The 26,666-nt window shown below is 47.6% G+C and overlaps 2 protein-coding genes across 3 annotated transcripts; both read left to right on the top strand.

Annotated features, from left to right (window-relative positions):
- Positions 1-1,258: 1,258 nt before the first annotated feature.
- On the top strand, positions 1,259-9,604 carry HMX2 (H6 family homeobox 2). Its single transcript, XM_081074337.1, has 3 exons — positions 1,259-1,403; positions 7,321-7,589; positions 8,487-9,604. Exons 2-3 carry the CDS (start codon positions 7,322-7,324, stop codon positions 9,038-9,040), a joined length of 822 nt encoding a protein of 273 aa, XP_080930463.1. The 5' UTR covers positions 1,259-1,403; position 7,321; the 3' UTR covers positions 9,041-9,604.
- A 3,585-nt stretch (positions 9,605-13,189) lies between these two features.
- BUB3 (BUB3 mitotic checkpoint protein) lies at positions 13,190-26,395 on the top strand (the record flags this gene model as incomplete). Of its 2 annotated transcripts, XM_081074174.1 has the most annotated exons (8): positions 13,190-13,465; positions 13,918-14,112; positions 14,743-14,812; positions 17,018-17,169; positions 19,675-19,833; positions 21,175-21,352; positions 21,603-21,819; positions 24,043-26,395. In XM_081074174.1, exons 2-8 carry the CDS (start codon positions 13,918-13,920, stop codon positions 24,050-24,052), a joined length of 981 nt encoding a protein of 326 aa, XP_080930300.1. In that variant the 5' UTR covers positions 13,190-13,465. The 2 variants fall into 2 exon arrangements, with proteins under 2 accessions (XP_080930300.1, XP_080930301.1); XM_081074175.1 differs by lacking the exon at positions 24,043-26,395 and having other exon boundaries at positions 21,603-21,823.
- Between the last annotated feature and the right edge of the window lie 271 nt (positions 26,396-26,666).

Here is a 26,666-nt window from a genome sequence, read left to right as displayed (position 1 = left end):
CCTCCTACGGTACCGGGGGAGGCCCGCTGCCCTGGTCAGCGCGTTTCTCCCAGGAGCCAAGGGTGCAGCGCCCTGGGGGAGAAGGTGGGGCAGATGCTGCCGTGACTGGCGGCTGTGTGAGCGCAGAAGCTGGCTCCGGCTGAAAACGTCCGCTTCCTTCGGGTGGGGTGATGCCACGGTGCAAGACTACGGGACCACCGAAGCTGCTCCAGGCCGGAAGCATCCTAGGCTCCACTGCATGTCTTTCTGAGGCTTTCCTGTCAGAGGCCAAGAAAGCAGTTGGGACCATCACATCCGGACAGCTGGCTCGGGTGATCTTTCCCCTACACAGGAACATTCTTTCTCAACTGCCTCCTCGGGGATTGTGGGGAGCTGCTGGAACCACTCACCACAAGGGGTTATCTGGAGGAGTGAGGGTGCCTCCATGCGATTCCTCCAAGACATCATGGGATCATGGGACATCATGGGAAGACAGTCTTCATCATGGGAAGACAGTCCTACCCTAGGACACTGAACAACATTCTCAATTTTATCCTTTCTTCTTCCCTCCCTTCAGACTTGTAACCCAGCCTCTTCTCCTTCTCCTCTAACTTCAGATCCTTCCCTATCCACACCCCCAATTAATCTTCATGTTAGTGCAAGTGACATTGGATTCCTGGCTAAATACTTTCTGCATCACTCAAACAGTCATACACGCAAACAACACGTAGGATACACTCACGTATGATATACACTCAACACACACACACTTTAGTTAGACTTCCTAACACACCGTATTCAGGGGCTCTCAGTATGTGTTTAGCATCATAGCCATCGCTAATGCACAGTCCGATACACCTTGGTTGAGGTGACCCTGGCAGCTGCGGAAAATCCTGTGGGAAGAATGGGGCAATGAGAGAGGTAGCGTTCCTGCCTCTGCTGAACCGAAGCCTGGAACCCTTCCGGCAGGGATGGCTCGCGCTCCCTCCTCACAAGGCACCTGGAACAAACTAGCAGAGCCCGTCAACACCCCACAGTGCACCGCCATACTCCTATGGGCCGGGGCCTCACTCGGAGCCCGGGTACCCAGTGTGCCTGACTCTGTGGCTCTGAGCGCCGCGAGCGCCTCTGGGCCATGGGAGACAGCGGGGCCAGCGCGAGAGCTGTTTCTGTTGGCAACACAGATGTATTTCTTTTATTTGATAGTAAATAGAGTGGGCGTGTGTACATTAAACAACAGCAAGACAGATATAAACTGCCCCCCCGCCACTGGGCACTCATTCTGAGCCGGGACGTCCCCTTGGTCAGCTCCTGGCACGCCAGAGCCCGAGGCAACGCGCGAGAAGCCCAGTGCGCTCTCCTCTCTTTACTCCCAGAGCGCACGCTGGAGGGTAGAGCTGGGAGAAAGAGGAGGAGGCAAGAAGGTTGGTGGGTTTTGCTTTCTCTGCTGTGGGCGCACCCTGGGCCACCTAAGGCCTGGGCGATGGGGGGTTGTTGTCAGAACAATCGCGAGGCCTCTGGTTGTTGAGCTTCCCGAGCTCGGGCCAGGTGCTCCTCCTGCTTCCCACCCCCCCCACCCCCCCCCACCCCCACCCCGCTCAGTGCGCGCGGGACTCCTGAACTTCCCTCGAGAGTTCATGCAGGGTCGCAAACTTTGCCCCGCATGGCCCTGCCCGCCTCCAAGACTTCATTTTGCCCCACCTCTCGAGGTTGTCCACGCCCCGCGGCCCAGTGACCTATCCAGGGGGCCGTTTTCCCTTAGCGATCCAAACACAGACTCCGCAGAGCCGCTAGGAAAAGACCTCTCTTACTGGGTCACCCCGACGCGATCAGGGTACAAGAACCATGAACCCCAGACGTGTCCTCACTTAGGGTCCAAAGCGCATCTGGGCAAGCACATGGAATAGCGCCCGGCGGGGACGTGTGAGCCGCGGGGCACCGGCAGTCCCCGCAGCTCCTCCTCCCGGCTTCCCGCCCACTCTCTGCTAGCTCCCCCGCCCCGCCTGGCAGACGCTCCCTGGCTTCTGGGTGCCAGCGATCTGTGCACGCACATCTGCAAGTGTGCACGCCGGTGTGTGCACGTGCGCCCGTCTGGGTGTGCAGGGCAGATGTTCACCCTTTGACCTACAAACGGTTGTGGGTGGGTAGGTGGCGGAAGAGAGGAAAGGGCCGCGAAGATAACTAGGCCGGCTGTACTTTGGGTCCTTTCCTGGTGCCTCCGACCGGGGTCTTGAGTGCACTTGTCCCCGGGCGTACCTCGCCTGCGGAAGTCCCTGAAGGCTTATCTGGTTGGGAGAGGCAGCTTCTGGGAACTCGTGTCTCAGACGTCTGCGCAGCCCTAGCCCCCACTGGGGTCCATTTGTCTGTCTGGGATTCCTTCCTACCCTTCTGCCTCCAGGATCCCAGAGAACTACTTTCGAATGTCGGAGCAGTTTTCAGAGACGTGAGGCAAGGATAGCTGGAGGCTCGGAGAGTTCCCAGGAGGTGCATATTGGTTGTACTGCTCAGGGCACTTCCTTAGCTGCTGATCCAGGCGATGCGTCTCAGGGTGAAACTGACCCAAATCTGGGTGTCTGGGGTTCCTAAAGGATCCCTTCTGGTTGAAGTGGATGGAGAGAAAAAAGAGCTGGGGAAGAGGTGTAGAGCCAGCGAGAGGGAGAGTTTCTAGAGCGCGTTGGGCCCATCAGTTAGCCAGGAGCAGCGAGGTGGAGTCACCTGGTGTGCCTCACTCGAACGCTAATGTCTTAAAGAAATACAAAGAATCCCCTTCTGTGGTGAGCTCCTTCGCTGCCCTAGCCCCCCTTGGTGATGGAGTGCACGCATCAGATTTTCATCAAAGTTCTATTAAGTGAAACATAGGTTGCAGGGCACCCTTTGATTGAAACAGTTTAAATTTTAATTGTGTTTTTAATTTGACATATAGTTGCAGAAAGGAATGACACTGCGTCGCCAAGGGGCGGTCGATTTTCTTAATTTCTCCCAGAGGAATTGATGAGTCTATCAGGCCACTAGATTGGAAACCCATTAAAGCTCTCTGGTTAGGCTGTTAATTGGAACTTGATGGATGGGGGGGGGCAGACTTGGCTATGCTGATCCAATCTTCATGACTTTCTGTTTTCCAATAAATTACACAATTCATTTTCCAGCCGCAGATTACATAAATTGTACACCTCTGGGGCTCTCTTTTTCAAATAAGGAGCCCTTTTCCCCAAAAGCCTATTGCAAGATGTCATTTGCACCAAAGAACGAACAGCAGAGGCCCTTGAATGAAAATCGAAACATAATCAACGTTTATACTTAGAAAATTTATTGAGATCATTTTCTCTGGTATTTCCTTATTTTAAAGTTTGGACGCGCCATATATCATAATCCACTGGCGTAAAGGGGGGGTCAGACTGTGTTTAATATTTATCGAAGCTTGATTCCAAGATCAAACTTGTTTATGACTTCATCTGTCATTTCAGAGGGAGCCTTCTTCCACTATTACCGGCTCAGCCAGCCTATTTCCCAACTGCCGCAGAGCAGAGAGGATCAATTTTTATTAGGCTCCTCCGCAAGTTTGCTCTGGGCCGCTTTAATATTGAGCAGTGGCATAATCTCCAGACCTAAACTTTAAGCGTCCTTTCACTCTCGGAAAGTTTATCATTCCTAGGAACCGGGTTATGCCTAATTGTTGATATCATTTGCACCAAAGATGCCCCCACCCAAATGAGGAGGGGCCTTCCTCCAGGGTAGCGGCCCTTAAACTGAATGGAGTAGGGAGGGGCGGAGCTCTCCCGATACTGGTAGGGTGGGGCGGGAGTTGGTACGGAATGGTAGGATTGCCACTCTTGAGGACAAATAGACGGGTGTCTGAGGGTGGTGGTTCCGGGAGCGGAAGGTTCCTCGGGAGTGGGTTTTGCAGGGCACTGGGCCCAGGAGAGGGCGTCTGGGTCTCTGCGCTCTCCATGAAGTCTCGTGGACCCGCAGATGCCCCAAAGGGATGGCGGGCATCCGGCCCCTGAGATGTGACTGCTGTCGGTGCAGGAGGGGTAGCAGACCCCTCAGGTGACCAGTTGAGGAGAGCAGAGGAGAGGCGAGGGGAGAGTCCGTGGAGTTGCAGAACCAGGAGTCTCTCCAGTCTTGGTCACTGCCTCCCTGTCTCCGCCCTGCGCCCACCATCGCTTCCCTGGTTCAGTGTAGTGCGAGTGTGTGTGTGTGTGTGTGTGTGTGTGTGTGTGTGTGTGTGACACTAGTCTGAGCTCAGTGGAAGTTTGCTGGCTGAATGTGTGTGAGTGCGTAAGTATTTATGCAAATGGGTGCACGCCGCTTAAAGCGTGAGCGTCTGAAGACGTGTGGGGTGTGGGGGTGGAGGAGGCTCGCAGGCCTCGGTTGTAGCGCACCTCAGTGTCAGACGGTCAATGGGAGTGCGAATGGCAAGCAGGCGGAGGAAGAGGCCAGATGGCTCCTTTTGACTTCGAAACTAGCCTGGGGCGGAGGAATGGGGGTGGGGGAGGTTGTGGGGTCGCGAGGCAGCGCGTTTCCTAGTTTAGCGCCACAACCCAGACTTCACGGGTCAGCCCCGCGTCCTTCGCCGCTCCCCGGCTGGGAGCTGCTTCTCCGAGGCCCACCCCTGAGGCCCAGTGGCTGCCTCGCGTAGTCTCCGACTTGGCAGAGGTCAATCCACTGCGCCCTTCACCCCAACCACACATCCGCCGCCGACGTCCCGATAGGGGTGCTTCCTCAGGGACTTATTCTCAGCTCTTCCTTCCCCAAGCTCAATGCCAATGCTGCTCCAGCCCTCGCCCCTCTTCAGGGCCTGGTAGTGGCAATGGAAGAAACTTGAGTTTCCATATTGCTTACTCTGCTTGGCCTGGTCACTGTATTTTTTCGTGAGCCTCAGTTTCCTCGTCTGTACATTGGGAGCAAGGATTTGCCACAGGTTTGCTGTGAGGCTTAAAGTGAAGAGTGATGGGACGTTCCACGCGTGTTCCTGGTTACCGCATCGAGTATTTAGTAGCTCAGAGGGTTCAGTCAACCCACCCCTCCCTCCAACTCCTCTTCCCCAGTGGGTGGCGGGTTCCTCTGGCCTGGTTGGCCAATTTCCGGCGGAGCAGCCTCTGCCCGGGCTAGAAGACCGCGCCCAGCCAGGGAGCTTGCGGTTGGCAGGGGCTGCAGGCCGGTGAGAGAGTCGGGTGCTTCTTTCCAGCAACCTCCCCTTTACCCCCCAAACCGCGCGGGAGCCTGCAGGAGCCTGCGCCGCCGCGGCGCAGAGGAGGACGCACAAATTGTATTTCAGCGCCAGGTCCTTCCGGGTTAATGAGCTGACACCATGATTAAAGCTGACCATTTGTAATGTGTCTCGACCCCGCCGCCGAGCCCTGAAGAGGTTAATGCGGTGACGGAGGCCGGCACCTGCCCCTCGCCGGCCTCGCGGTCCTGTGGCGCACAGCTTCTGGCCCCCGCCTCCTCGCCGGCCCCTGCTCCGGCTGCGCCACGGACTCCTAATCAATTAGCCCATTAACGAGCCCTTCGAGGAGTTAAGTAGGGAGAGGTTCTGCCACCGGCAGGGCTGCAGCCGCTAACTCACCGCGGCTAATGATATTATAAGCGCTCTGCTCAATAACCCGGGCGCAGCGCGGGCGAGGGGAGAACTGCACCGTCATGGTGCAGCGTCTGGACGTTTGTGGGGACTGATTCCAGAGTCTCCTCTCACCCTTGACTGCATTTGGGGATACCTTAGGGGCAGGGCTTCTGGGGTTTCTTGAGGGGTGGGTGCGAGGCCGCAGACCCAGGAGGTGGGGTTGCTGAGCACCTTCGTTTCTTTGAAGCTTGTGTAGACAACTGTGTCCCTCAATGCTTTGCCTCCACCGGACTGATTATAGATGCGGTTACAGCTGATCTGAGAATTAAAGAGGCGAGAGTCAGGGCTCAGAGGGGTCTCTGAGGAGAAGGGAGGGACCGAGGTCTATTGAGCGAGTACCGTGCGGGCCGCTGGGAGCCGGCCACTTTGACCTCACTCAGCCTCTACGAGGTAGGCATTGCTTTCTCCAATTTGGGGAACGAGAAAACCGAGGCTCAGAAAGTTAAAGTATCCTGTTCAAAGTCACCCAGCTGAGATGTGAATCGACTTTGCCCAACTCTAAACCCATGTCCCTGCCCTCTGCTCTCCTTCCCGGGAGCAAAGAGCTTCTATCTCTGCACCAATTCTGTGACCTCCAATATTTGCAACAAACAAAAACCCTCAAGAGAACAGGAGGACAGGTGTGGCCTATTCAGCAAAGGTCTGCAGAGTACCTACTATGAGCTCCGAGGCTTTCGGGCGCTTTTCCGTATCTACTTAAGGCGATCCTCAGAACAGGAGAAGGGTGAGATGCTAAACAGAAGTTCATTTCACCTATGAGGGCAGTGAGGCTCTGATTGGGACTGGAATTGTTCAAGTTCACGCAGTAGGTGAGTGGTGGTGCTGGGACTCGAACCAGGATTTCTTGAAACAAGATCTAGGGCTCCCGCCTCCCCACAACGATCATGATCCTGCAGCCCCGTTGGACCTGTGACAGCGGTGGGGTCTGCAGGCGAGGCAGGGCAGAAGTTGTCTGCTCCTGGTCTCCCAACTAAACTCCCCTGAATAGCACATCAGTTCCAAGGCGCATGCTCCTAAACTCCCCACTCTCCCGCGCTGGGCGCGTTGGTCTGGGGCCTCCCAGCCCTGCTTGCTCGCCCGGACGAGAAGAGGTGGGAGGCTGGGGAGGATCGTGGAGCAGCCGGTGCTAGGTCCTCCGGAGGGAGGCGTCGGGCCACTCCAGCTGAGAGACCCGCGCGGTCTCTGCCCTCGAGAGGGCCGGAGTCCGAGCGGTCAGAGCCGCCACAGAGGCCGAGAACCCGGGCTGGAATCTATTCTGTGTTCGGCCCCGTCTGTCCTTGGTTAGACGCAGTCGATGCCCGCGCGGCTCTCGACGTGCTCCCGGGAGCACCGGCACTGCTTGCCCGGCCTGGGCTGTTTGAAAATTTCCGGGGCCGCTCGGCGGCGCTGCGATTGGCGGCGACCGGGTAACCTCTATGCAAATGAGGCCGCGCTACCTCCGCACCGCCGGAGACCCAGCCAGCTGGCCGGCGAAGAAGGGGCATTTGCGCCGGGGCTGGGCGGGCACACCCAGAGCCCGGAGGGCAAGGACCCCCGCGCAGCCATCCGGTGCCCGCGTGTCCTCTGCGCGGAGGGGACCCCTCGCCAGCTTCGCCGCCCCCTCCCCCTGACTCCCCTCCCCGCCCCTCCCCCCCTCCTGCCTGCCTGCCTGCACCACCTTCCACTCAGACCGTCTCTAAAGGGAGTTCTTGGTTTCCTCCGATTTCTTATGAACCCAGGATGGGCAGCAAGGAAGATGCGGGCAAGGGGTGTCCTGCGGCCGGCGGCGTCTCCAGCTTCACCATTCAGTCCATCCTGGGCGGGGGCCCCTCGGACGCGCCACGAGAGCCCGCCGGCTGGCCGGCCAGGAAGCGCAGCCTGTCCGTGTCCTCGGAGGAGGAGGAACCGGACGACGGCTGGAAGGCATCCACTTGCTTCTGCCCAGACCCGCACGGCCCCAAGGAGCCCGGCCCCAAGCACCATCCCCCCATCCCCTTTCCTTGCCTGGGTAAGGATCGCAACGCCGCCGGGTCGGCCGCGAGCAAGCTCTCGGGGAGGGAAGCCGGGCTGGAGCTCTCGCGCCGGGCCCCCTCGGCCAGAGCCGCCGCAGCCCGGGGGCCGCGTCCGAGGGGAGGAGACGCGCGCGGTGCTGCCTCCTCCGCCCGGCGGGCGCTCGGGAGGAGACCGGGAACACAGACCTGAGCGGCGCGGGCTGGGGGAAAGTTGGGTTGGGGGAGTGCAGCACAGCGGGTTGGGCACAGGGCGGGCCGCACCCACGACTCTGCCGTCTATATCCCCTATGCACATCTGATTCTTTCCGAACGCGAGGTCTGGAAGCCGGGTCTGTCTGTCTGTCTCTACCGCAATCTCTTTCAGCGTCTTCTCCGCAACCCCTCTCATTGTCTCTGTCTCTCGCTCTCTCCCTCTCTCCTCCTCCTTCTCCGAATGGTTAGCACTCCAAGATGATTGACAATGGTGCCTTTCAGAGATGGTTCCTCTTTACAACATCTGAGGAAGGGGAGCCCCGTGTTAGTCCTTAGCATGATTTCCGAACAAACGGCCTGTGAAACGATGCCACCCTATAAAGCTCAGGGAACGCTTCCAGCTCAGTCATTACAAGGCAAAATCACCTTTTAAAATGATGTTAATGTTCCTTCTCTCCCCCTATTGCCACATGTGCTTTCATGAAGCTGGGAGCACAGAGACCCCAAACTCGAAGTCGCTGGGTCCCTCTCCTGTTGCTTTTTAAAAGCCGGGGTGCTGGGTTGCTGGGCTTTGGGTTCCAGAAGAGGAGGGGGTTGGGACCGAGAAAGATGGGACCCAGGCTGCGGCCGCCTGCCGGCCAGAGCTGGAGTCTTTGAGGCTCCCCAACTCCATGGCCTCTCTGTCTGTTCTCACTCCCCAGGTACCCCCAAGGGCAGCGGAGGCACAGGGCCCGCGAGCTCGGAGCGCACACCTTTCCTCTCTCCTTCGCACCCGGACTTTAAAGAAGAGAAAGAGAGGCTCTTGCCCGTGGGCTCGCCGTCTCCGGGGCCAGAGCGACCGCGGGACGGCGGCGCAGAGCGGCAGGCGGGCTCAGCCAAGAAGAAGACGCGCACGGTCTTCTCGCGCAGCCAGGTGTACCAGCTCGAGTCCACCTTCGACATGAAGCGCTACCTGAGCAGCTCGGAGCGCGCCTGCCTCGCCTCCAGCCTGCAGCTCACTGAGACCCAGGTCAAGACTTGGTTCCAGAACCGCCGCAACAAGTGGAAGCGGCAGCTCTCCGCCGAGCTGGAGGCGGCCAACATGGCGCACGCGTCGGCGCAGACTCTGGTGGGAATGCCGCTCGTGTTCCGGGACAGCTCACTGCTGCGCGTGCCAGTGCCGCGCTCCCTCGCCTTCCCGGCGCCGCTGTATTACCCCGGCAGCAACCTCTCGGCCTTACCGCTCTACAACCTCTACAACAAGCTCGACTACTGAGCCGCGCGCCGGCCCCGCGCCGCCCGGCCCTCCTGCCGCTGCCTGGGAGCCTGGCGCGGGCTGCCCCTCTCCCCGCGCTCCGGAGCACGCGGCGTGTTGCCAGGAATATTAAGAAATACACCATGTGTATTCATTATCTCCTATTTATGGCCTCTGCTCTACCTTTTGTTTTGATTGTTTCGGGTACTTATCGGCGTTCCTCAAAGCCAGATCTCCAGCTTTCTACCCCAAAACAACCAGTATGCTTTGAAAAACACTTTGGAGGGGATGTTCTCGGGTGGTAGTGGGAATGGGAGTTTCGGCCAGATCGACGTAGGGAAAAAAAGTCAGAAAAACACCAACGACAACTGGGACAATCCTCTCCCCATATACACACCTGTATATATATATATATGTACGTGCACACACGGCCAGCCACAGCAGCCTTTGGGGGCTTGCTTTGGACAATTATCTTAAGGCCTCTTTTCGTTTCCCTCATCCCGAGGATGGGTAGGGGAGAGAGAGATGTCAGATCTGTAAATATTTTTAAAGAGGAAAAAAATAAAACATTTTAAGCATCGTTGCTAACTTCGGTGGCATTTGTGGCCCGGCGTGCTGACGCGTGGAAGGTTTCCTCACTTGTGAGTGGAGGGTACTTGTGGGTGTGCGTTAGAGGAGGGCTGGCTCGCCCCATTTGGAGGGTGGGGCCAGGGTCAGGGGTTAAAGGTTGGGACGCTGGCACCGCCAGGGCGGCGCACGGGCTGGAGACGCACTCCCTTCCACTCCCTGGTACCCAGTCTGGGAGCTGGCTGAGGCTCTCGCCGGCTGAATCCAGCTCCCGAGCCCGCGCCGAAAGGAACGGAGGCGGGCAGGTAGGCCTCGCTGCAGAAGCGGTTGCCTCCCTGGAGCGAGCGTCTTCCCAGAGTCTGGCTCGCTTTGGGCTTGGCCGCAGCAGGGCGTCGTGCAACTTGGCTCAACCATTGATACGAGCCTCCTCTCCGAGGGCTCAGGGCAAATGGCGCGGCGCTGCCTGGACCAGGTAAAGAGCCCGCTTAGCTCGTCCCACAGCCAGGCGCGACAAGCTTGCGGGCGCGCACAGTTCTCGGGCTGGCGGCACAGTTGTGGGTTCCGCGCGGCGCAGGACCTGGGCGCAGAAAGGCGGCACTTGGGCAGAGGAGGGATCTGAGGCTGGAAACTAGGCAAAGAAGGCGCGAGAGGCAAAGGCGCCTCCCTACACTCTTTTGTTGTTGGTGTTGTTGTTTATAGTTTGCATTGTACGTGGCTACATGGCCGGAGCACAGGCAAGCACGTGCCCGCTCAGGCTAAATGGGACTGTGGGGTGCTGCCTGGGCGCCCATGGACTTCCGCGTCCCAACAGCCGAGTTTCGCACCCGGCCGGGGAGGGCGCGTCACTGACAGAAGTACCGCACAAGTGCCCTGCAAATCCCAGAGTCTAGCAAAGTTAGATCGCAGCCACCTGTTCCTTGTAAAACGTAAGAAAAGGAAGCCTGTGTTTAGAGAAGGCCGAGGTTGGTGTCACGTGGGACGAGCTCCCGGGTCCTCCTGCCTCCAGCCCCGGGCCTCCCAGCCCCCAACGGTCGGCGCAAAACTGCCCGGAGTCCGCAGCACAGAGGCCAGGTTTCATCTTCTCGAAGAGGGAACATTTTCGTGATAGAATTGCCTCTTTGAGAGTAAATATCTGCATTTTGTGAAAGTATACAAGACATCTGTAAACCGTCTATGGGACCCGCAATATTCTGTGTCAAATGCTTAGTCTGTTGTTCATTTTGAGGCCTTTTTAAAAAACTTCTCACGTTAGATTTCATATCAATCGCAATTTATTTCAAGTTGACATCAGAAGGATGTTACCTGCGAATGCTGTTAGTTCAGTTGCATGTACTTCATTTCAACTGAGTTCAATAAATATTTACTGGGCCCTAGTACTTGCAGAGAACTATGCTAAACATAGACTATTCCAAGATGGAAAACAAAAGTGACACTGGATCCTTTTTTTTTCTGATTTATTTGGTACACATAGTTTATTTCAGTGAACTTGTCTCTTTCCAGATGACCCACTTTAAATTCTTTTCCTCAAAAGTTGCTACTTGCATATTCCATGCAGAAATAACCAAATTGCTTTCAAGGAACTACTTGTACAGGAATAGTCCATCCATCTCATTTTTGTCTGCATTTCAATAGATTGCTTTTTTCCCAAGAGGTCAGGGTTTTAAAAGTATTGGGTTACTTTATCCTCCTTAGGGTGACTTTTCTTACAGGAAGTGGTTTCCTGTAGCCACTGTAGTCACTTAAGGGCAAAGTCTTGCCCTTAAGATTTCAGGGATGACCCTTTTCCAGTTTGTCATATAGTGGGTATTTCACTCTTTTTACTAATCCAGAAATTAGCAGTCAAAGGTGATCCAACAGTGTAGTTTCTAGGAATTCCTCTCTCTTACTGGCAACTAAGTTTTAAAACACATGCACACACACTCACACACACACGCACACTTTGCTTTTGGATATAAAATGTTGTTTAATAATCCATTGTGTCCAGATTTCCTATCTCAAGACTATCAATTCATTTGAATAATCAGCAAAATAATCAGCCTCCTTTCAGGTTCTAAACTGGATTTAAAAGATTGACGTTTCTTAAAACTCAAATCGAGTCTGGCTGCAACTGCCTGCCTAGAGGGGCCTGAATTATACACACACTGGATAATGAAATACACTTAGATTTTATTAGTGGATAATTCATGCTCAGAATCTCAAAACACTGATAGAATTAAATAAACAACTGGGAGAAGGAACCAAATACAATTATTTGGAGATAAAATTATTTAACCGAAGTTAGAATGGAGACAAGGCACTGCATTTCAAAATTCTTAACCTGGCCATTACCTCGTTGAAAGAGAAGAGAGAGAACCAAGTATGAGAGTACTGAGATGGGAGGGCAAGAACATGTCCTTTTAGCAGTGATATCATCAATACAGTGAGGAGAAGGGTGGTTGGGAGTGCATTTATTGTGTCAAGAATTATAAAAGATGTGCACCTAAGTCAGCATATGTGAATGAATAAAGACCAAACTTTTTTTTTATCTATTAATGGACCTTAAAAATTAAACATTTCAACCTCAATAATTTCCTCTCACTTCATTCAAAGTCACGTAATAATTTTTTTTTTTTTTTTTTTTTTTTTTTTTTTTTTTTTTTTTTTTTTTTACAAAAGACGGTGAAAAAGAGGACTGATTGTATGGGTGACATTGCAAATGTTCACTGAGTTTTCGATATTTCAAAAGTAACTGAGTCACAGCATTTTAAAATTAAGTATTAAAATTAAGCACACAAATTAAGTATTGCTTTTCTTTCACGGAGATCAAATCATTTCTTAGTAGGGAAGCACCCTTCTTGATTCTCCTATTTGCGGAGAATTCCAGAAACAAAATGTGGAGCAAACTGAGCGTGCAACTCTAGGGAGTTGTTGGGAGGTTGGTGAGGTGAACGGGAAGCAGCTTGGAGCTGTCATTTTCGGACCCTATTTAAACATACGTCTAAAGGAAGTTTTTGAGCTTGAACACATGGCAGATTGTTTCCCAGGCTGTCCACTTATCCAGATACGAAGTTCCTCCAGAGCAAGGACTCGTCTGGTTAATGCATCTTTGTAATCTCGCACCAGCCCTGGCTACAATGGACCCTCAATAAATGTTTGTGGAAAGATGGAATTAAGAGATAAAGCATAGTGTAAATAAAGATGAGTTTCTATGAGATCACCAGATCTTAAGACAATGGGAAACACGAGACCCTGGTTCCCGTGCGGAAATTCCAGGAAAATGAGAAAAATTCGGGGCAAAATAATGCAATTAGAGTAAATATGTCCTTCACCACTCCAACTTTTGGTTAACTTCATAGGCGTATGTACGTCCAGTGACAGAATAATTTAACTCTATAGAAGTATTGACCAGAATGGGGTTCTTGTGTCTACGAGATTAACTCAGACGGTGAAGCGCCCAGGGTGGAACTGGAAAGAGCACCTTTCGCGCCTACTATTCACAGGAATGGCAGGGCGTCGGCCTCAGGAAGACTACATCTCCCAGCCTGCTGCACACGTGCGGAGAAGGGGTGAGTGCAGTCTTGGCGCGATGCTCCTTGGGAGTTGTAGTTTTCACTCATCTGGCCTGAGCCGGGGCGCCTCAGCCAGGTGGTAAAGCTAGACCACGTGATCGGAAAAGCCGCGGTTTGCCTTTGAGCCGGAAGAGGATGACTGGGTTGACCGACGCCGGGCCTCCGAGCGGACTAATCGGAAGCCTAGAGTGAGACGTTGGCGTTTGAAATCAGCCAATGGCAGGCATTCGCTGCAACTTCCTCTCTACCTCTTTCGCCGCGCTCGCGACTGCTGAGAGGGAAGCCCGTCGGCGGCGAGCGTCTGCGAACTTGTTTCTGAGGGGAACCCAAGGTAGCGGGGAGAGGCGACGGGGCGCAGAAGCGGGCACTCCCCGGGTCCGCAGCTGGCGGAACTGTTCGCAGGGAATGCGTTTCGCTTCCATCGTGTGTCTTTTGGGAGCCTCCGGGGCCGGGGGGGGCCGAGACGGAGGAGCCCGCAGAGGGGAGGGACGCGGAGGGCCGGGCGGAGGGCCGGAGTTAGGGGTGCGGAGGCGCGGGCGCGTCGGGCTGCGGCGCTTCAGGGGCGGCGGGGCGGGGGTCCCGGGGCCGAGTCCCCGCCCTGGGGGAGGGGGCGGGGCCGGCGTGGCGGGCGCGCGGGCTGGGCGCAGGCGCAGAGGCCCCGGCCGCCGTCTCCCGGGTCCCTCCCTCGCGGGGCTCCCACCGCTGCCCAGCCGTCCGTCCGTCCGTCCGCCCGGCGCTCCGACCCCGCACCCTCCGGGCTCTGACTCGGCGCTTGTTCCCTAGATGACCGGTTCCAACGAGTTCAAGCTGAACCAGCCCCCCGAAGACGGCATCTCCTCGGTGAAGTTCAGCCCCAACACCTCGCAGTTCCTGCTGGTCTCGTCCTGGGACACGTCGGTGCGGCTGTACGATGTGCCGGCCAACTCCCTGCGGCTCAAGTACCAGCACACCGGGGCGGTCCTGGACTGCGCCTTCTACGTAGGTGTCCGCGCCTTCCGGGGCCGGTGTGTGTGCGTGTGTGTGTGTGTGTGTGTGTATGCGCGTGTGTGCGTGTGTGTATGCGCGTGTGTGCGTGTGTATGCGCGTGTGTGCGCGCGCGCGCGACGGTGTCCCGGTGTCCCGGGTCCCCAGCGGCCCTGCTCCAGGCTCGGGCAGAGGCTTGTGTCGGGCGTTACATTCTCTCGAACGTTTGCCCTGAGCTGCAGACTGGTTTTTGGCGTTGGGGACGTGCAAACGTCGGGAACTCGTGGTCCCCTTGGAAGTGGGGGCTGATGGAGTCACTGCAAACGGTTTTGACACGTGATAATTGTATCTGAAATTTGCGCCGAGGCAGTAAAAGTTGGCCGTCTCATGAGACGGGAGATGCATGGTCCGTAAGTGGGGGCGCTGTCCGAGCCCCAGCCCGTGTGCTGCACCGACCTCAACCCCCGGCGGTATTTCTGTGACCCCCGATTGGCTTCACTTTCTGTGCCGTGTGTGTGTTTACAGCGGATAGTCGAGCCCGGGGCGCGTCATCTGTGCGTAAACCGAGCAGTCGGCTGTAGGAGCAGGAATTATGAGACACTTTCTGCAACGCTGTTTCAAATGACTTGACGTTTTACTTTGTAGGATCCGACACATGCCTGGAGTGGAGGATTAGACCATCAATTGAAAATGCACGATTTGAACACTGATCAAGGTAACGTGGCCACCTTTCACCAGTGCGTTTTCTCCGCTGTTGTGCTAGAGTATAGATGTTTAGTTAGGAAGAGTAGGTTCTGAATTGCTTAATTCCCGAGTTTCTTAGACGTAAGCACACAGACTTGTGTTTAGGAATTTTTGTGTGTAAATGATACCCGTTAAGTTACCGATCGCGAAACAGCATGCATGTGTTTTTTCAGTGAAGCCAACTGTCATCTCTGTCTCAAGTGTTCACGGGAAGGGACACTTAGGTCTTTGACATTTCGCTTGTCCTCAGAAGTGGACGGGACCTTGAGTTGGTGTACTTTTCACTAGGGTTTCCAGGACAGGGCTGATGTCTTAGAGTTCTCTTCAGAAGCTCATTTCGTGTAGACTGAAGGAAGATAGGTCTTTAAAAAATCTAGTGTTATGAAATAGCCCATCCTGCCCAGGTACTACATTAATCCTGTTTGTATCATTGTTTAGCGTAGAATATGCTTCAGTTGGATGAATTAACAACGTACACGTTTTCTTTTAGTTGATAATTTCTTAAAGGCCCAGCCACCCCCAATTTTTTTTTTCAGTTATAGTTGATATTCAGTACTACTTTATATTAATTGCAGGTGTACAGCATGGTTTTAGGTTGGTGTAAAAGTAATTGCGGTTTAAAATGTTGAAAATAATTGCAAAAACTGCAATTACTTTTGCACCAACCTAATCGTTATACATTTATATAATTTATGAAGTGATTCCCCCAATAAATCTACTACCTGCCTGGCATTATGCATAGTTATTATGTTATTCACTATATTCCCTGTACTGTACTTTACATCCCTGTGACTATTTTGTAACTACTAATTTGTTTTTAATCCCTTCATCTTTTTCGCCCTGTCCCTCAACCCTCCTCCTAACTGGTAACCATCAGTTTGTTCTCTGTATCTATGAGTCTGTTTCTGGGGTTTTTTTCTTTGTTTATTCTTTAGATTCCACTTATAAATGAGATAATATGGTATTTCTCTCTCTCTCTGCCAGACACCCAAATTGTTATGGTGACTTTGGAGCAGAGCAGAGCTTGTAATGGAACCCAAATGCACAGAACTCTAGGGGAGCTGTTTTTTGTTTGTTTATTTTTTGGTGTATGCATACATTAGACTAAGATGTACTTGAAGGGGATGGTAAGGCACAGGGCAGTAACTAGAGGGTATGAGTTGGACAATGGGAGGATAGGCACAATATTTTGTCAAAATAACCCAATCAGAAGAGGCTTTTGCACAAAAGTCACTTTGTCATGTCACTTAAAACTGCAGATGTTCAGTTTTGTTTACTAGCAGCTTAATCGACGTAAGTTAGTCTGCAGGTTTAGGTCCTATTTATTCAAAAACTTAGGAGTAAAAAAACACTGAAAAGCAAACTTAAAGATTTTTGATACTAGAGACCATAATTAAGGGGATTAACTATTTATTCTCTGAAGGTCATCGCTGAACTTCATGAGATTTCTTCCTGTTTAAATAGGTAGTGTTCCTGTGTGAAGGTCAAGACCACACGTGTTGTTTTTTGCTTTTTTTGGCATAGATTCTGGCACGTAGTAGACATTCACTAGATGTTAGTTGAATGAATTAATGAGAGTGAAGAGTTGAAATTAAAAGGAAAGAAATTGTGTATTGGGAATTTGACCATGAAGAAGAAGTGGATTTATTCATCATAAGACTCCCTGCCTTCCTTATTTCTAGATCTCAGATAATCTCTTACCACTTAAAAAGTTTCTTATAAGCGTTCGCTTAATTTGGTAAGTTTTATCCAGATCCAGACCAGAGTTACCCACTCACTTGTTCATTCAGCAGGCATTGAGCATACCTACCATGTATCAGAACCTGCACTAGATACAGTCAGAACTAGAGTTAAACAGGTTCCTGATTTAAAGGAATCCAGAATCAAGTGAGGAAAGAAAGGAACACAGATATGCTATCATTTTAATGTGGTCTGAAATTCAAGTCAGTCTTCGATATGTACTGTGCCTGTGAGTCATACTGTGCACTATAAGGTGGACAGAGAAGAATGGATGACTTGTAGTCATGGAGAAATTTTTCTGTGTACAGATATTTCCATAGAGTTGGTGGGAGTGGATTCATAGTAGTCGAATGCACATTTCTTTCTATTGTTCACTTGAGGAATCTTTGTTTTGTAGATTTAGTAAAACTAAGTGTTGTTTGTTTTTTTCCTATAGAAAATCTTGTTGGAACCCATGATGCTCCTATCAGATGTGTTGAATACTGTCCAGAAGTGAATGTGATGGTTACTGGGAGTTGGGATCAGACAGTGAAATTGTGGGATCCCAGAACTCCTTGTAATGCTGGGACCTTCTCTCAGCCTGAAAAGGTAGGCACTTTATGTGTATGACAGGAATTATGGTCCTTGATTTGACGCATGTCTGATGAATATGGTATTGCAGATAGAGATTAAGCCTTGACTAATTTATTTTACAAGCCCAAATACCTAGAAATGTTTTGATGCAAAAGAAAATGTTGTCCAACTTTTTCCTGGCAGCCGTCATGTTTGTACTGTTGAGTACGAGCTTAAATAACAAATTTCCATGTATTGTTAATACTTTAAATCCCAGGCCTCAGAAGCAGCTCAGTGCTTTTTCAGAGAAGTCATTTAGCAAAGACCGTTCGATTGTCTTAAATTGGGTTTGACGTGCCCAAACCAGAAAGTGGGATGGGGCATCACTCATTTTCACTTACGACCCGAGGTTTCATTTGAGTTTACTCTTAAGAGGGTTAAAAGGGTTATTTCGAGTTTAAGGAGAAAGTTGGCTCATATTCCCTGGCTTTTACCACTTATTTATTTATTCATTTATTTTTAATACTGACATGTAGTTTGAAGACTAGTGAGCGAAGCTTCTTAAAACCGAATCTCTGTGTATTATTCTAACTTTTTATCTGGACAGTGAAAGTAATGGAGCGTTCTTGCTGTATCCTCATCAGACTTTAGGTGGTAGTTAATTTTAAAGATTGATTGTTTTAGCGGTTTAAAAGTATCCGTAAGTCTATTTTCTCAATGTAAATATACTATTCAGTTCTGTTAGCCATCATTATATACTGTAGTGCATCCAAAGAGCCATTATTTTTGTCACATCACAGTCGAAGCTACTCCTGGCAAGACCTTTGTTCAGAATAAAATAATTGCATTGTTTCTAGTTTTGATTTATGGTTGTATGTAACATGTTAAGAGTTGTGATAAATTGCTGACAGAATATCATATAATAGACAGCCACACTGAATCAAGCTGCTTATTGGTTCAGCAAGGTTCATTATGTCACTTTTTTTAATACTTTCTTTGATAAATGTATATACCTAGTCAGTAGCATGACAGTGGTTTCACTTGATTTACGATCAATGGGGATAGAAAGCACTATTAGAATCTTGTGTGTCACCTGTATAAAGATTTAAGATAAAATTCCCACTCTCATTGTACTATGACAAATCGATTTCTTTCTGGATTTTGTGTTTTTTAAGTTTGGTGTTTCATGTGTCTTAGGTTAATTTCTATTTTTCTACAAACATTTTGTTTTCTGAGTACACTGTGGTAAACCTTATATTTTTCTTATTTAAATATGCCTGTATTAAATCTACTGTGTTGATTTTTTTTTTCTAATTCCTTGTTTTTCCTTTGGTCAAAATAGTTGTTGAATTTTAAGGCCAGATTGTGGAAACTATGGAGTGTTATACTATTAAGCCTAACTTGTTTTTTTTTTGGCTGGTGATACGTAGTTAACACATTAGTGATTACTAACCGTATGGTTTAATTACTGAATGTTAAAGAGATGTCATACAATGTTATGGAACCTCTTCATTTTTTTATAATAATTCTTTAGTTTTTAAAATACTAAATCAGATTAAATTAGAGTTGCTTATTAATTGAAAGTAAAAAGCAATAGTTAGGTATCTGAAGTCTAGATTAAAAAAATTTAACATGATCAAAAAAATACATTTTGCCACCATTTTCATGAGTTTGCTGTCTGTTTGGTCTCCGAATAACTTATTTGAAAATAACCACTAAATGGTTGCATATAGGAATACTATGATTTATTATAAAGGAATTATTTGTGGAGATAGTTTTAATATTGAATAAAAATCATTATGAAGGAAAAAATAAATATCTTTATGGGAGAATATGCTTTTTAAATTTTCCCTAAAGATGAACTTTATTTTAGAGTGTTTACTATGACATCAGGGCTTAAGAATTTGCTTTGTCATATGCCAGACCACCGTCCTTGTCTTTTAATTTTGAGTTTGTATGCTACCAAAGCAACTAAGCAGCTAATTGACAATGCCTCCCTCTCTCTTCCTGGAAAAGCCTTTTATTTAGTGTGACAGATGGGAAAGTCAAGATTTGTAGAGTTACAACATGAAATCTCATTCCAAAAGGTGGTTATGGAAAAATAACTTTGAAAATGATTGTTTTGTGAAAAGCCAGAAACCCCTTGAAAGGTATCTTGAATTGTTTTATGGGTTTATTGTGTCCTTTTTGAGAACTTTTTACTTTTTTATTGTCACTAACTGAAACAGGGCTGGAAAAATTGTTTAATAATTTAATTTGTTTTAGTAGTGAAGCGAATTATGTCTTCAAAAGTTTTTACAGAATTAATGAGTATGTACATTATATGATACTTGGTTAAGTATTAGGAATACCTTGGGTTTATTATTTTGTGTGAATTATTTGGTTTGTGTAACTGTAGTACTTGAAATTTGGTACCTAATGTTTGAGAACCTGATCAGCTACCCTTTTTATGGTTTTATGATTAGTGGACTTTATTTTGGGGCACAAATGTCATTTTGGGGCAAGTAGATGATTTTTACAAGGTTTGGTCTTTCTTGAAAGGTGTATACCCTCTCAGTGTCTGGAGACCGGCTGATCGTGGGCACCGCCGGCCGTAGGGTGTTGGTGTGGGACCTGCGGAACATGGGGTATGTGCAGCAGCGCCGGGAGTCCAGCCTCAAGTACCAGACGCGCTGCATACGCGCATTTCCAAACAAGCAGGTGTGGCCCTCGTACCCTTCCCCCTCTTTTTGGAATTTGAAAATAATCTGATCTTATATAATAATGATTTTGGTCACTGCCTTTTAAAAACTCCGCTCCCCTCCCCCTTTTTTTTGAGTGGTGACTTAGAATTTGCTGTTAGGTGTGTTTTCTACATCCTTGTGTTAAAAGGCAGTGCGTTAACCCAATTTTAGAGAAGACCTTGATGTTCAGAGAGGCTGCGTAATCTGACAGTGGTTTGAGTAGAGGTCTTCTGATTCCTTGTTGATCCTCGCCCAGGATGCTCGACAGACGTACAGTAACCAAGGAGAGTTTGGCAGATACGTCAGTTTACAAGCCAGCGAATTCAAATTTGAATCTGGAATTTGCTGTTCTCTCTCTCTTTTTGTGTGTAACCCCAGTACTAATAGAGTTCTTTAGCCAGTCTAACAGAGCAGAGCTTGGATTTTTTTTTTTTTTTTTTTCAAGAATGCCACTGAGGTTAGAGAGGCAGTGCCCTTCATATAATGACTAACTCTTGATGTACAGGGTGGGTCATCCTTCCATCATCATCGCTAAATGAGCTTACCCTGTTGATTAGTGAGCCCCTTCTCCCTACAAATGCTTAAAACTCGAAGGGGTGGTGTGGTCAGCTGCTATATAGGAATTTTGCAGGAGGAAAAGTCATTAAAAATAACAGATATCTTGGAGTCTTATGGCTGTCTTTAGTGGTTGGGGAGCTTGAAGCAATTATGTCAATTATTCTTTTGGTCCTTTATCTTAAAAGGCTAGTACCTCAAGTGGTGATCACATTTTTTCTCAGAGTATGGTAAATTTCTATTGATAATTAAGGAATTGCAGTTTCTTGCAACTTCAGAGATTTAAATACATGATTAAAATATGTTTGCATTTATAAATATTTTTATGTCTTTTTTGTTTTTTAATCTTAAATTATGTAATATTTTTATGTCTTATCTAAAATTTTCTGTCAGAATGTATCTTCAGTTTATAATGGAAGTTTAACTAAAAGTAAGATTTTTGTTGTTGTTTCATAAGTAGTTTTTGAGGAATAAATCTTTTTCATATTTTGCAGAATTAAAAAGAAATAAAGTATAGATTTCATATCTATCTCTTTGTCATAAGAAAAGCAAGTGACAGCCATTTTTGTTTTTTTAATAAAACAGGTATTAGTGTTCTTAAACTTTTGCAACTGTCATAACTATGTTAGTACAGCTTAAGCACTTTGTTAAAACCTGGCCATGCTTGCTTTTTGAAGTACTTTTCTTTAGTGTGGGTTGAATTTGGGAATTAGTGCCTTATTTTTGGAAGCTGGATTCACCATTTCTGGCTCCCTCTTGGCAGGGTTATGTATTAAGCTCTATTGAAGGCCGAGTGGCGGTTGAATACTTGGACCCAAGCCCTGAGGTTCAGAAGAAGAAGTACGCCTTCAAGTGTCACAGACTAAAAGAAAATAATATTGAACAGATTTACCCAGTCAACGCGATTTCCTTTCACAACATCCACAACACATTTGCCACAGGTAACGTATGGCATGCTACCTGTACCTAATCATGAAGGTAGCATCATTTTCTTACTGAACACTAGACATACGTAGGCAGAGTGTTTTTTAAAAAAATTGTGCTTGCTTTGTATGATATTTAAAAGGGAAAAAAAATCTGGTACAGTACTCCAGGAAAATTTACCTTCTGTGACCTTAAAAACTGTTTGTTCATGTTTTTTTCTGTATCTGTTTTTAAGAACCACTTTAACTCTTTCAAAATTACTTGCAGGTGGTTCTGATGGATTTGTAAATATTTGGGATCCGTTTAACAAAAAGCGATTGTGCCAGTTCCATCGGTACCCTACCAGTATCGCATCACTTGCCTTCAGTAATGATGGGACCACACTTGCAATAGCATCATCATATATGTATGAAATGGATGACACGGAACATCCTGAAGATGGTATCTTCATTCGCCAAGTGACAGATGCAGAAACAAAACCCAAGTGAGTATGCTTCACCTGTATTTGAGCCTTTTCTTGCATTCAACCCAGGATTTATTAATTTTTCTAAATTCATGAATAGCATTGTTGATGCCTGCTCGATATTACAGCTGACTGTAGGGCTGGAGTTGATTTTATCTTGTTCTCCCAAGCTTTCAATATCCGTAGGTTGATAGACGTCTGATGGATAAAATTGTGCCTAGTTGTTTTGTAGAGAAGAATGTCAAACTCTCATTCTTCTTGAATAGGCACTATTATTTGACTCTCTGGAGTTATTACTAGCTCATTGCTTCAAAATTAAGTTGAGGAATTCAAGAATAATTCATTTAAGCAAAATTCTATTTAAGATGTTTAAGAATTTGAACATCCAAAAATCTTTCCTCTCCACAGAGGTTGTTTCTTTAATATTTACACAAAATGAATGACCTTCAGGTCTTATTGGAAACCCAGAGTAATACGGCCTTGCTGGGAATAGCAAATTTCCTTAGTTTTGAATTTTTTGAGATGTCCTTGGCTCTTGGTGTTAATTGTTGCCAGAGAGGAACCATTTACATTTTTTGGTACCAACCAGGCAAAGCTCTTTACCTAATGACTTGTACCAGGCTTAAGGGAAAACTGATACTTAGGCGCTTGTTAAACCATAAAAAGACCCACTTCGGTGTCTTGTCTTGTTCCTTGTCCCTCTCTACCCAGGCCCTGGCAGGAAGTCCTCAACACATATTTATTCAATAACGAATATTTATGAATGTTTTGAGGATTGCAATATTTTTCTGAGTTAAAATGGTCTAGCACCCTTGCTAAATTGAGTCTCTGAGAGAGGGCAGCATATTAAATATTCAACATCATGTATACTTTTATGGGTTTGTCTTTAGAAAAGACTAATCATGTGAAGCCTGTGCATAAAGGGCTGTGTTTGCATTTAAACTGTCACTTTTGTATCTCTTGTTCTGGCCGGCCATTTTGATCTCAGCGCTGTTCTTTTTTTCTTTTGAACTTGTAGGTCACTTGACAAGATTTCATTTACTTAAATGCTATGTTGATGCTAATAAAACAATTTGTAATCCTTAACAGTGGATTTATTACTATTAACAAAGAAACCAGGGGAAAGTACTAATTTTAGTATTACAAGAACCTGAAAATAATGGAAAAGAGGTTTTTACTGATTTTTTTTTTTTTTTTTTTTTTTAAAACAAGGACTTTCCTAAGTGCATGAGATGGTTTGATGGTTTGCTTCATTAAAGGTATTCGGGCAAACAAAACTGGAGGGCAGTGAATGCACTTTTGAGAATCAGTTTTGGCCTTGATGATTTTGTTTCCACTGTGGAAATAAATGTTTGTAAATAAATATAGGTAATAAAATCCCTTTGCATTCTTTCTGGACCTTAAATGGTAGAGCAAAAGGCTCTTGAGCCATTTGTTTCTTTTGCTGGTTATAGTTGCTCATTCTAAAGCTGCTTCAGACTGCCTCATGAGGAGGTTAATCTACAATTAAACAATATTTCCTCTTGGCCTTCCATTATTTTCTGAAGCAGATGGTTCATCATTTCCTGGGCTGTTAAACAAAGCGAGGTTAAGGTTAGACTCTTGGGAATCAGCTAGTTTTCAATCTTATTAGGGTGCAGAAGGAAAACTAATAAGAAAACCTCCTAACATCATTTTGGGACTGTAAACAATTATTTATTAGCAAACAATTGATCCCAGAAGGGCAAATTGTTTGAGTCAGTAATGAGCTGAGAAAAGACAGAGCATATCTGTGTATTTGGAAAAATAATTGTAACGTAATTGCAGTACATTTAGACAGGCATCTATTTGGACCTGTTTCTATCTCTAAATGAATTTTTGGAAACATTAATGAGGTTTACATATTTCTATGACATTTATATAGTTCTCATGTCCATTTCAGTTGCCCAGCCGCTGGTGATTAAGCTTAAAAAGAAAAAATTATAGTAAGAATGAGATTCATTTCAATGTAATGCCCTGAAGCAGAACACAAACTTAGCTTGGCTTATTCTAGGTGGTTCCAAATAGTATTTTTATTGTCATACTTCTTGATTTACTTATATGCAAATGTATGTTTCTGAATGGTACTTAGACCTTTACTGAAATTTATTTTATCTATGATATATTTTTCGAAAATCTTTTTGGTACAAATAAGGTCTTATTTTTATTAAAAATTTCAGTGAAAACTTAGTGAAAGTCTGAACCCATCTATTTTCTTCATTGCAGGTCCACCTAATCATCTCGTGAAAGTGGTTTCTCTATGGAAAGTTTTGTTTTCCCTCCTTAAATCCGTGCTTTTCCCCTGAAGGATGTGTTAGAGTCATTGTGGACACGTTACTTAGTATGTGTATTTCTCTGTTTTCTGTCTGTCACAAAAAACTTGCCTGTGTCCTTTCTTATGGACTTTGTGTGGGGTGGAGTCTGTTGTCCTTGTGCAGTAGTCAGAATTGTTTTGCTGCAGCAAACACTGTTGTCTGAGTAGCTTGATCTCTTTTTGTAAAATAATCCAAACCTGTTATTTCCATGCTGTCTAATAAATCAGAGATTCAGAACCCTTACATGTTGGATGTTTTTAAATGTTGGTAATTAATGTAATTTACTTCGTGAAAAGGCTTCTGGAGAGCGGAGCTCCCTTTATCAGGGGCCTGGTGGGGATGACATTGTACCTTTAGGTCCACACTGTCTCATTTCATTATGTCCATTCTGATGTACGTTGGGATTCAGGCCTGGATGAAGTGATCTGTTGGAGTTCTGCCATTTCCCTCGTGCCTTCTTGCTGGATCAGCAGGGCCCTTGTGCCAGCAGTGCAGCTTTATAGGATGGGTGCAGACTGTGTGTGCCCTTTGGCACGATTAGCTCCCAGCAATGCTGGTACAGTAGCGCTCACGCAGCTCGGACCTCCCTGTGCTGTGGCAGCCATGGTGCGCACACAGAACCGAATGACAGACCTGTCTGTACTTATCCATCAAATGCTCAATCACAGTGAAGCCCTTGGGATGGTAAATAATGTAATAGCCAGGAACTAACTGATGGTATTGGCTTTTTAGTGTGATTATGTGCCTTTTGAAGTCATAACCACTTGGTTGAGGACAGAACATAAAAACGTTTAACTGAAAGAGAATTAATATGATATCGTAAAAGGTGACTAAATTAAAGCAGTGTTAGGGACCTGTTTTTGAACTTGTGGTTTGGGAGAGCTTTTCTTTGTGGTTCCACCTGGATGTCCTGTTGTCTTGTGAAACTAAATGTATCAAACCAAATGTCTTGTGAAACCCTAAATATAAGGTGTGATCAAAACATACAGTGAATGTTTAAATAACAAAATGTATTACGGCAAAAGACACATTGCCATTAATCCCCCTCAGAATACTCCCCCTCTCTTGGAACATACTGATCCCATTGTTCTTGCCATTTTCTGAAGCAGTTCTGTAAGTCCTCTTTTGTGTGTCTAGTTGAGCTGCCTCAATGTCTCCTGAATCATTTTGACTTTGGAGAAGAGCCAGGAGTCGCATGGTGCCAGCTCCGGTGAATTGAGCCAGATCCGGTGAGTAAGATGGATGAGAATGCCCCATAATGTGTTTATTGGACAGAAATTGCCCTACCAGAAGCGATGTGTGACACGGAGCCTTTGTGTTCTGACCACAAAATACGGTGAACGCTGCTGCTGAGTGCCATCCAATGGAAAGGCAGGGATCTTCAATATGGGAGGTGGCGCGTGGAACCTTAGGAACAGTGTGTGACAGGTTTCAACTTGTTCCCTGCAGTCAGTCGGGTGTGAGCTACGGTTGAGAGAAGGTGTGTTGTAAAGCATGCTGTAAATCATCCTCCATCCTGACAACACTCCGCGTCCCACATCGCTTCTGGTACGGCAATTTCTGTCAAATAAAAACATTACGGTGTGTCCTCATCCACCTTATTCACTGGATGTGGTGCCCGTGTGGCTTCTGGCTCTTTCTTAAAGTGAAAATAATTCAGGACCTTGAGGCAGCCACAACAGCAGAACTAGAGACACGAAAGAGGACTTCCAGAACTGCTTCAGAAGGTGACAAGAACAATGGGATAAGTGTGTTTGAAGCGAGGGGGAGTATTTTGAGAAGGATTAACAGCAAAGTTTCTTCTACTTTTATAAATTGGTTTGATTCAAACAATCAGCGTATTGTTTGATCACACCTCATATGTCTCCTTGCCTCCCTTGGGGACCTCTTGACTAGCTTTCTTTCACAGTCTGTTTATGGTTGTAGCCACTTTTCCCCAGTGCCGCAGGTATGTCTTAGCGTTTTCACTGGTTTCCAGGTACCCAAATTTTCATCTCTATGTATTTCTGTTCATCTTTTCTTTCTGCTGCTGCTACCCCTCCGCCTTAAAGACCCCCCACCCACCTGGGGCAGTGCCACAGCCTCCAGTCTCTGCCCCAAGTCTTCTGTCTTCTGGAGCAGTGACCTTCCAGCGTTTTAACTGCATTGGAATCACGGTCTACAACACACAGGTCAATACACTGTGGAACAGAGAAGTTTTTCTGTATATGTGATGCATCCGTTCGCTTTTTCTTTTTGTAAAGAAATGCTGATTACGGCCTCCTGAACTGATTTTATGACAAATGCCTTGCCATTTGAACAAACTGCCTTATACCACACGAGACTAAAGAAACTTGCTCTTCTTACCATGCTGTGCTTGGGATCCTCCAGCGTCCCCCATAAGACCGGGTCTTACATTAATTTTTGCTCCAAAAGACGCATTAGAGCGGATGGTCCGGCTAGGTCTTGTTTTCGGCAAAACACAGTAGTAGCCTTTTAATTACGTCTTAAGAAGGCGAGCTGCTTCCGAGGGCCGCAGATCACCAGGAAGGGACT

Source organism: Rhinolophus hipposideros, assembly GCF_964194185.1.
Source record: "Rhinolophus hipposideros genome assembly, chromosome: 15".
Classification (NCBI taxonomy): Eukaryota; Metazoa; Chordata; class Mammalia; order Chiroptera; family Rhinolophidae; genus Rhinolophus; species Rhinolophus hipposideros.
This window is presented reverse-complemented; position numbering and strand designations above follow the sequence as displayed.

Coding starts and splice junctions, on each gene's coding strand:
- HMX2 (XM_081074337.1), top strand. CDS start 7,322: ATGGGCAGCAAGGAAGATGCGGGCAAGGGGTGTCCTGCGGCCGGCGGC. Junction 7,590..8,486: donor CATCCCCTTTCCTTGCCTGG/GTAAGGATCGCA, acceptor CTCACTCCCCAG/GTACCCCCAAGGGCAGCGGA.